This window comes from Rhodnius prolixus, unplaced genomic scaffold (assembly GCF_049639745.1).
Source record: "Rhodnius prolixus isolate KJV_2025 unplaced genomic scaffold, Rpr scaffold_6, whole genome shotgun sequence".
Taxonomy (NCBI): Eukaryota; Metazoa; Arthropoda; class Insecta; order Hemiptera; family Reduviidae; genus Rhodnius; species Rhodnius prolixus.
Genome location: NW_027411634.1, coordinates 7144465 through 7155297, shown reverse-complemented (window position 1 = coordinate 7155297; position 10833 = coordinate 7144465). Strand labels below are relative to the sequence as shown.

At 30.4% G+C, this 10833-nt stretch overlaps 1 protein-coding gene across 3 annotated transcripts; it reads left to right on the top strand.

Annotated features, from left to right (window-relative positions):
- Positions 1 to 13: 13 nt before the first annotated feature.
- SWIP (strumpellin and WASH-interacting protein) lies at positions 14 to 10812 on the top strand. Of its 3 annotated transcripts, XR_012462833.1 has the most exons (21): positions 135 to 269; positions 405 to 553; positions 876 to 1003; positions 1846 to 2011; positions 2104 to 2276; positions 2358 to 2573; positions 2680 to 2913; positions 3436 to 3621; positions 4851 to 4946; positions 5026 to 5259; positions 6144 to 6425; positions 6527 to 6631; positions 6836 to 6998; positions 7140 to 7294; positions 7978 to 8157; positions 8244 to 8490; positions 8570 to 8763; positions 9449 to 9629; positions 9825 to 10000; positions 10168 to 10342; positions 10510 to 10812. XR_012462833.1 is itself a non-coding variant. In XM_074142418.1 (20 exons), exons 2-20 carry the CDS (start codon positions 541 to 543, stop codon positions 10216 to 10218), a joined length of 3180 nt encoding a protein of 1059 aa, XP_073998519.1. In that variant the 5' UTR covers positions 14 to 154; positions 405 to 540; the 3' UTR covers positions 10219 to 10812. The 3 variants fall into 3 exon arrangements, 2 of the variants coding, with proteins under 2 accessions (XP_073998519.1, XP_073998518.1); XM_074142418.1 differs by having other exon boundaries at positions 14 to 154; positions 10168 to 10812; XM_074142417.1 differs by having other exon boundaries at positions 10168 to 10812.
- The last annotated feature ends 21 nt before the right edge of the window (positions 10813 to 10833 follow it).

Genomic DNA, 10833 nt, shown 5'->3' with positions numbered 1-10833 from the left:
TCTCTTTCTTTGCCGCCTTCTCTAAGTAATTTCGTTTTTTGCCTTGACTCGAGTTTTGATCATTGGTTACAGTCGATACATTAAGATTACTGACGTTCGATATTATAATTATAGACGATCGATTTCAACCTTCTAATACTGTTATAAAGTTAAAGTAAGTTCAACCCTCTTATCTAAAACAAACGTATGATTCCGTGATTTTTTTTTTATTACATTAAGCACAGAATCTATAATGCTATTTTTTTTAAATATAAATTACGTGTTAGCAGGTGAAGTTTTGTTTATTTCTTTTCCGATTATAAAAGTTTCCTAGCAACAAGGAGTGCATTAGCTTTTTCTTAGAATAGGATTTTTGTTGAACAATTCAAATGTGTGTCAGAATATATATTTTTATTTTCTTGCAGTGAAATAACACCGTCGATAACAATTTTAACACAGTTGCTGTTTTCAATGTTTAGTTATTAAGTATAAATTTAAGGAAAGAATGTTTTCCCGATTAAACTGTTTGGCCATTCAATTCTAGCTTCACAAGATTACAAAATGGATTTGATAGGTAAGTTTTAATATTTCTTTTCTACTTTTGCTTTTGATGGACATTTATTTTTAAGCTGCCTTTTCCTCATAAAGACGTGTGAAACCTTTCTTCCCAAAACTGACTAGTGAAAAATAAGTTACAATAGTTTTTTAACCATTTGCACATCTAACTTTACTGGTTATACCTTAAGCAGTATGGTTCATTGTAATCACAAGAGCTCGAAATGTGTTTCTAAACATTTTTACTTACTTTATAAAAAAGAGCTAAAATTCCTGCCGTACAGCTAATTGTTCTCATAAGTACTGTTTCTGATTTTATAATGATAATGTTTCAATTTTAGATAGTGCAGGAAAGCAAGTACTTCTTAGTTACGGCCAGTTCCTGGATACAGTAGGTGTTCAAATTTATCGCATGAAGGAATCACTGGAATCATTTCCAGAATCGATGGTTACACCAATAAAGATAGAGGTGATTATTTTTTTTTATTGTTACTCTGATTGTTTCAATCGATATTTGTTTTTTACTTGAAATTAAAAATGGATAATGATAGTGAATTGGAAATCACTTTAAAATTGTTTTTTTCAAACTTTATTAAAAAACAGAAGGTTCATAAAATCTTGATTTGAAAATTTGGGGTGACATTCAATGTTAATGCATTTATATAGTACATAACGTATATCATATGTGTGAGAACCCTTGGCTCTAGAAGAATTAAATAAGAGATATAAGCTGCAATGCTTAAAGAGACTTAGAAAACTTGGGCGACTGGCAAAAAGAATTTGTAATTGGCTATATGGCAAGGTTGAAAATAATATTTAGTTTATTGGCCGAGCAGTTATAGGCGAGGCCCTTAAAGAGAATATGTATTGTGGTACTGGGTTCGATTCCCGGTCTAGGCCATGGATTTTATCAGTGGTAAATCTGAGAATTTTATAGTAAAGAATGTTTGCTAGTCCTCTCCGTCCACAATACCTAATTGGTAGTTGTACATAAAGCCCACCTGAAAAAATGGCATTTCTTAACTTTTTTTTTTTTTTTACTTAAGTTTTATTAGTACATTTTCTACATTAGTAATCTCAAAATGATATTACAACCTATCTATGTACAACAAAAGGTCAACTCTTTACGGTTCTACTGTGGATAACATGAAAATTAAGTGGTTCCTTTTATTTCTTTTTTTCTCTCTTTCCAACTTTATGCGGCCCAGAAGACTCAAAAGGAAGCAAAAACAAATAATTAATTTTCCTATACCAAGAGAACTAGCATAGTTTTAGCTGTTTTAGATTAAAGTATGATTATCTCGATTTCAGGTTATGTATAAGGAACATTGCCCATTGTATGAGCGGGTTCTGACAGATAATAGTTTACATAATAAGGTACTTGTGACGTTTACTGCAGTCTACATGGAAATTGTAAATCTTAAAGATGAATTCTTGCACAAGTATGTGCATCGAATTTTAAATTATGGTGAAATTAGTAAGTTAGTTCCTCAGATACATGTGATGATAGCAAAATTACAAATACATTATATCATCATTTATTAAAATACCATGAACTTTCTTTGAAAGATGGAGAGGGTATGAGCAGCACCGAAGTCTGTAAAAGTGCTTGCGAATTAGTGCCTGTCCTGACGGATATAATCAACTTTGCTAGACGTTGCAGACAAGTGGTACATCACGTCTTAGAACAGACTTTGGCTGTTCAACAATATCCATGGGTTAAATCTCAATCTCATCTTTCGGTAAGAAAGTGATTCCAGGAAAAGAAAAATACTTTAGTTTTATGAATTTTTTTTTTAAATATTTATTTTAACGAGTTTTAGTCCATTTTTTGGATGCTTGGAGAATTAGCACTGATTTTGGTAGCTTTAGATGAAATATTCAGTTACGATCGAGAGAACACTATTGAACGACACATGGTAGTATTGTTAGATAAAGTGAAAAGAATCGTAGACAATGATTCTACCCATCGACTTACCCCGTTAGTCACCTTGATAAATCAGATCCGTAATGAATTGCTTTCTTCATCAATTTTTCAGGTAATATTATAATTAACATAAGTTAATATTACTAAATTATATTTATTTTTCTGATTATGTTTTACATTGTATTTTAATTAATAATATATTTTACGGATAATTTCAGGAATCTCTGCATATTCCTTTAGAAAAAAAATCTTCTGCAAGTATGGAAAGTCTAATAGAACATATCAATGCATATTTTAAAAATCAACTAGCAGAATTGGAAACTACTAAAGAGAATGATATTAAAGCGTCTCATTCATGGTCTAATATGGTGGCACTTTATGGACTTGCTGTTAATATATTGGGCGTTGCCGATAAGCGAGTGTTAAAAAGTTTACAGGAATTGTCAAAAAAAGTAAGAAAATATATTTTAAAAATTAGTGTACATTTTATGAGTACATTTGACGCCGACAGATTTAGGTACGGAGTTCTGTCAGTAATCTTTTGTCATAAAAAATCCTGAATTAGCTAGTTAGTAAGTTTACTTAGCTAAATTTGTTTAAACTTATTTCTTAACATTTGAGGGTCCTATTCTATTATTTTGGTATCAGGTCCTTTTGACACTGTTTCCAAAAATAAATAATCCTTCAGCCAGAAAACTAAAAAAAAATAAAAGTGTGTTGCTTGGATTTTAAACATTTATTTTTATTTTTTATAAATAAATGAATTCATGTACATTGTGATTATAAAATTACTTTTTAAATTAATTTTCTTGTGTATACCAAAAATAAAAAATAAATAAATTTAGGTAAATATTATAAATCTATCTAATACATTACTTTTTGTTACATTATTCTTTATTAATTTTTATTATTTATTATTTACTATTTACTATTTATATTTACATTATTTTTGATATATTACCATTTGATTGCAGTTTTTGGTGTCATGTATGTTTGGCGAAGTGATGTGGATGCCTGGTAAATTCCTTTCCCGACAGTTAGCACTCAAATTGAGAGATCCTGCGTTTAAACTACCTTCAGCTAATAACGGTCTACTGGTTAAGGCTTTAGAACAGGAAGAGGCAATGCTGTCCAAGGATCTCAAACATTACGCATTTTTAGTTAGTATTTATGGAAAAACTAAAGAAAATATAATTACCAATAGATCTTTAGGTAAGTACCATTTTTCCTTATTTCTGACCAGTTTCGAACATTAATCCATTATCAATGGTTAATTTATCAGTAAATGTTGAGTTTGATTTTCAATTCGGCTTGAAGCTTTGTATGTGAATGTGAAACTCTTCAACGGCTGAATCAATCTTTGATGATGGATTAAGTCAAAAATAAGGAAAATATACGTGCCTTTACGGATTTACAAAGCAATGACTTTATTCAACATGTGGATCCAACCAAATTTTTAAGGTAAAACCATTTCATTCCTTTTTAATACATTTTTACAATTATCCTTATTACCAAGTAAAGGAAGTTTTATAAAATTTCAAAGCCGTAATTTTCTTTTTTAATTTAAAATTTGATAAGTTAATCAAGCACGTTGGTAGTCGATCCATTAGGTTCAACAGTTCTGTCACGTTCTATAGGAAACTTGTTATAGATTTTGATTGTTAATGGTTTACTTGATCTCAGTTAAAGAATAAAAATAAATTATATGTACTTGTTAATTGTTGTTTTCGTTATATTTATAGTTCACGTTATTTGTTAAGTTCACGTTATTTGTTAAGTTTTGGTTTTTAATTCCTTAATAATTTTCTTCAAATTTTATATATGAATAGAATGATTTTAGTATTAATGATTAATTACAGAGTTGTCTTGTAATTTTTTTGAATTCAAGTAGTTCTGTATAAATGTTACCATCATCAGGAGTAAGTATAGTGTTTAGGTTGGCAGGTAAGTTAAGCATTTAGGAGAATACTTTAACTTGTAGCAGTTTCTAATTCTCGATAAGGGATCCCTAGGATTATGATCTCCAGATTATGATTTCTGGTGCTAAACCACCATTCCTCTACGCCAAAGAGGGAGGATTTATTGCCATCACCTGGTAACACTCAGGTACATATGCCATGTGTATAGAAATCTTAAACCGAGTCGGGCATGAGAAGGACCTTTCGAAGGGTGATTGATGATTGAATGATGTAGATGAGGATTTGGAACGATAGGAATACGCATTACAGGAGAAAGTTGATGGATCTCCTTCCAAGTGAAAGGAGATTTGTTAAAGGTTCTGTACGCCATAAGTACCACGGAAAGAAAGAAAACGAAATCTTCTTGAATGTTGAGTTTCAGTACTTTATTTCTAATTTCATTAATTTTATTTTTTTTCTTTTTAATTAAGGTACATAAATGGGCCCTACAGATGGAGAATATAATGTCAAGAGATTCTACATGTCAAAACTGGAACGGCGTGGGTACTGCGTTGTTATGTCTCGAAGTCAGTATAATTATTTATTCCATTTAATTTTTTTACCTGGCTCTTCTAACTATAAAAAAACTCACATTTTTGAAATTAGGGTGCTGACCTTTGCGATTCGCTTAAACAGACGGTCAGCAGGTTGAGATACTATCATTCTGTGTTAGGCCGGCCTATGGTTAAACATGCAGCTTTATATCTTTGTAAATTGGTGCAGTTATCAATGGCTGTGGTGGAAGTGTTTAGCAGACATGATGTGGCAATGGCCAAACAGTCCAATCATATAATAGAACAACTTGCTGCTCACACATTAGTAGCTGTTATTAACGCAAAGGTAACTTTTTATAAATTTTTATAATTTCATTATTTTTGTGAACTGTTAGCAATTAATAGCCTTTCAACATTAATCGAAATGAGAATTTGTCCATTAATTCTTTAAGAAATATTTTTGAGTTCTGAAATCATTTTCCTAGATTAACCCATTTGCATCATAAGAAAATATAAAAAAGAAGGTCCTTATAACAAAAAAAGTTTTTAATTATATTTTATTCATATTTTCATGCTCTGTCGTCGTACCCCTCTTTCAAAGAATTATTTTTACTCAATTTTTATACAAATAAAATCGAGGTTAAAGGTCGTGCCTCGAATTAAAGTCATAACAAATATAAACAGAATTACATCTACTAGGGAAGGGATTGGACTCCCACGCGGAGGTCCCGGGTTCGAATCCAGCAGCTGACCCTTAGATTTTCTCTTCCTAGGAGCTTCTTACAGCTCACTGTCCGGTGATGGACAGTGTAACGAGAGAACACTGTCCGGAGGCCAGCAGTGCACTGGAAAAAGCTCCGGGCGCTAATAACCTCAGCTGTTGATGCGCAAAAAAAAAAAAAAAAAAAAAAAAAAAAAAAAAAAAAAAAAAAAAAATTACATCTACTACAACACCCTCCGTTCATGTTTTCCAGCTAACGGATAATGATAGGGACCAAAGAAATGAGCGTGTATATACGCGCCGGTGTTAGTAGGCAGGAAAATTGAGTATATATATATGCTAATGATGTAAATGGGTAACGAATAGAAACTCTTGGGCTCTTTTTCTTTTGGTGACCTTTAGAATAAGCGGCTTGGGAATCAAGCAGGCACATAGCATTCTAGCAAACTAGTTAGTTATTTGTTTTAATCAGAGTGGAATGACAATATATTTTTCTCCCCCAAATTCAGAAAGAAGCTGGCAAGTCACGGAATATGGATAATTATTCTTTGCTTAGCATTGCTGAAGAAGTATTGTATAGAGGCTGTACCATTGAAACTTTATGCTTGGCCAATCTGGCTATATCATTAACAGGACAGCGTTTACCTTCTTTAAATCTCTTAACAAGATTGTCTACATTGAAAAATAGATTCGATAATCTACTTTTTGGCTCTCTTACGCATAAACAAATGTTTCTACTCAACTTATCCCATCGAATTAATTCTGATGCTATTAAATACGCTACAATTCAAGTATGTAATGAGCTACTATTAAAGAAATTAAAGAAAAATTAAGGTAATATTGTAATTAATAGTGTAGAAAACTTAAAATACATATATATTTTTTTCTTTAGCATGTCCTTAATTCCTCACCTTACATGGATTGCATTGAAGACCATGACGAATTAAAGTCGGACTCTTGTGTTGCTGAACTAGAAAAGGATTACATTTATTCATTAGTGAGTACTTGACTTTGGGAATGCTCAAATTCAGTATCTATGGTTCAAACATGTCCTGAGACTTTGTGAAGGAAAAGCGTAAATTTTTTTAACATTAAGTAGTTAAAGTTGAAATAATAGGTTTTTTTATTTACTAAGTTTTTTGGATAAAATACTCCAACACATTATTATAATCATTATTTAAAATTGGCTTATCCAATCTAGTTACGAGCTGAAATATGTGAACCTGTGGAAACATGGCTACGATTGGCAGCACATTGCCACTTAAATAAAGATTCTTCTGCTGCTACAATAAATAATCCTGATTTTAGATCTTTGATGCAACTGCCACCGCTTTTGTTGTCTCATTACTTTATTTCTGTTAAAGGTAAATTATTATTATTATTATTATTTAAGTTGTTATTGTAGAGAATTATTTCTCTTTTCTCTAAATTCTTATATTTTCATATAGAATATTTTTTAAGTTTATTGGTTGCTGTTTGAAGATTTATTTGTTGCTGTTATGTAGGTATTGTGGAAAGTTATCTAGACTGTACATTTTACGATATGTCTACAGTAGCTCAACATGACTGGCAATCTTATCGAGAAATGAGAAGTCTTGCAGAACATAAACTTAGTTTAAGCACTGTAGATGATCATTTGCCCAGTCAAACTTTATCTCAGGTTGGTTAGTTCAGTCATTAACCTTAACATTTTATTTTATTTTTTCATTTTCAACGCTGATTAAAACAATGAACAAAACATTGTTAGAGCAATTTTGAAAGTCAAAGAATTTATTTATCTTCAAATTGCATGTTAATATAATGGTATTGTAGAATCTTCTGTGTTGCTTCAATATTCTTTAAAAAAATTGTCATTAGGAAGTGTTGTTGGTGGTTTCACTGCAGATAATGAGAGAACTGCTCTTATCCTTTGATAGATTATCATCACACATACTGAAGGAAATTATTTACATATTGGAATATCCTACAAACGAAATTATAAAACTTCTTTTACGAATGTTTATTTTTTTAATATTCTTGAAAACTGCTTCAAAGACTTTCCTCAACCTTAGCAATCTCATTTTACTCCTTTACATCTGCAACTTTTATTTGAAACTTTTTTAGAGGAAATTTGTTTCAAGAAGAGTTCTTTCAAGAAAGGATGCTTCCCTCTACCCTATTTCGGCGTTGTACATTCCTATCAGTTCAGAAAGGTTAAGTGACCTTTTCTTGCTAACGTTTAGCGACTCTTCTTATTAACAGTAAACTTTCCTTGGTAATTTTTTTCAGGAAATTTTCTTTATAATTTACGGATATAATACAGATATCTGCTACCTTTATATGTTTCTTCATCTTTATTTACAGAGTATGGATTTAGTTGATATCGTACGAAACATAGATGTGTTTGTTACAAAATTCTCCTATAATTTAAATAGCCAGTGTTTTGTTGAAAGGTCATCAAATAATAAGCACCTAAACACGATTACAGTTGATAATGTTTCAAATTCCATAGCGACTCATGGTACTGGAATAATTAATACAACGGTATTATCTATAGATATTTTTAAATAAGTTCATTTATTTCTAAATAGTGTACTATAGTACTAAAAGAAAATTATTTAATTTTCCAGACTAACTACATTTACCAATTTATAAAAAAAAAATTGATAGTCTTATCTCAGTTAATTTATGACGAAAAAGTGAGTTGCCGTTTATCAAAAGAACGTGAATATTTTGTAGAAACTAAAAAGCAACGCTTGGAAATCTCATACCCCTACGATCGTGCTGATAAATTGAATAAACAGGTTGGTAGACTCGGTATCGGACCAGACGGCTTAGATTTGCTTGATAAATGTATCACCATAATTACACAAATAGGTATATTTTAGTTAAAAAAAAATTGTAACGAAATTTATTCTGATTATTCTGGAATATACATATGGAATTAATTCCTTAGGTAACGCTGTTGGATTAGTTCGAATGGTAAAAAGTGGAGGATTGCATCAGTGCCTAAAGACTTCAGAATACATTTCAGAAGCTGAAGTCGATTTAAACTTAAATTCTAGAAAACCAAACAATGCAATTAATTCTCTTATGGCAACAGTGGATAATATAAATAAAAATCTCAATGAGGGACATGAATATCTTAAGGTAAGTGTTCTCTACTACTATTAGTACCCAGACAAAAAAGATAGAAAAAAAAAAAATTGAAATGGGAATGGGAAGAAAGTGGGGACCTGTACCGTATCATTGAGTTGTTTAAAATAATTCCGTATCTGCGGTGAGATAGTATAACTTTATAACATATACATAGATTGTGAATGTATTAATGAATTGAAAGAATGTTGGTTCTAATGTTTTATTTTGAATGACAACATCGTTTCAAGTCATGAATCGATACACTATAGTCTCTAACCATACCAAAATCTTATTTGTATGGTAACAAATTCCCTTAGTGACAAAAAGAATAAAAATGAAACCACCTTATTAACCTCTGTTGTATAGAGATGTAAGTCGCTAAGTTAGTGAGAAGTTAGACGAAATGGACTTTTGAAAGCGTAACCGTCTGATTTATAATTTTGTGTTTTTCTTGTTTGTCGCTTCGAAGAGAATTGTTTTCGTATATTAAAAGTAATATATTTCATAGAAGTAGAAAGAAGAAACATTCGTACCTTCAAAAAGAGAAAAATATCTGCATTTGTATGGTCACTAGTCTTGAACTCCAATGGTACGAATTGATTGACTGTCCCAATTACAGAGCGAAATACGACCATTTTAGAAATATTATATCGTGATGTGTTAAATAATTTTATTACATTGCTTCTTTTGTTTTTAGTTGCTCGTCGAAGCATTCGCTGACGTAAGCATATCAAAGGAAAATGGGCATTTAAAACTACTGGCAATATTAATTCCAATCTTATCTATATCTTATGTCCAATATATGATCACTGTAAAAGAAAAAACTTCTAAAAGAAATAGAGATACCGTTATATTTACAGATGATGGACTGCCAATAGGTAATTTGCATGCGAAAGAACTTAAACGTTAAGGCGATTCCGTCATTGTTGTTTCATGTTACTAATCGCGATTTGATAAGTAATGATTAATCTCGATTGGTTTTGATGTCACCTGTCATTAGCATTAGGTTTGTTATAAATATTTTGCTTTAATATGAAAAAATTAAAAAAAAAATTAATTTTGTGGATTATTAGGAGTAACGTACTTATTGAAAGTGCTCAAGTTAGAAGCGGAATTTGATTCGCTTCATTGGTTTGATTCTGTCAATAAAAAATTTTTTGAACAAGAACAATCGCTTATGCAAACAAATGTTTCGTTCGATGATAATACTAACAAACTGGCAATTCGAAGGCTTCGAATGTATCAGAAGGTTAGTAGCTCTATTTCTATTGCATTTTCTCTTAGAGAAATCTTGCAATTATCGTATTTTAATTCTGAATTGTTAAGAATAGTCAAGATTGCTTATTCCTCAGTTATTCAAATATATTGATTGTCCAGATTTTATGTTATAAAATAATCACATTCTATTTTTTTCAGGAATTTGAATTATTGTACTGCAGTTTGATTAGTGCTCGTGTTTTCTTTTGATAAGAAAAGACAAATCTCACAAAACTTAATTCAATTAATCAATTATTGTTGTTTCAGGATTTTATTACCTATTTTGAGATAAGAATTTGTTTTATTATTATCAAAAGTTTATGTTGTGAATTCTGTAAGTAATTCTTATAATCCTGAAAGAATTTTATTGTTTTAAAATTATCAGTTTATATTGTTCAGATTTTAGTGAATAACCAGAAATGTTCATGATAATACCTATTAGAATTTTTTTAATTTATCCTTCATTTTTTGTTTTAATATAATGCTCTAATTTTCTTTAAGTAACATCCTTTGACTGCAAACTGGAAGCAAGTATTATATCTTCTTTAAAAAAAACTTAAATGTTTTGGTCATGAAGTAAATGATTGTGGAGTAGCAATGGCTAATTTTTAATTTAAAAAACATTAGCTATGAGCCTTGCAAGACTTTTTTTCATCACTGCAATTACATAATGAAATTTCATTGGAACTTAGAATTTGTACCCAAAGATAATTGATTACAATACTATTTATGATCAACACTAGAAAATGATACTGTTAAAGAAAGGTAACGTCACATCTTTTTAAAATATATTCTTTAAAAATGTTTTATTATAAATTGACATAC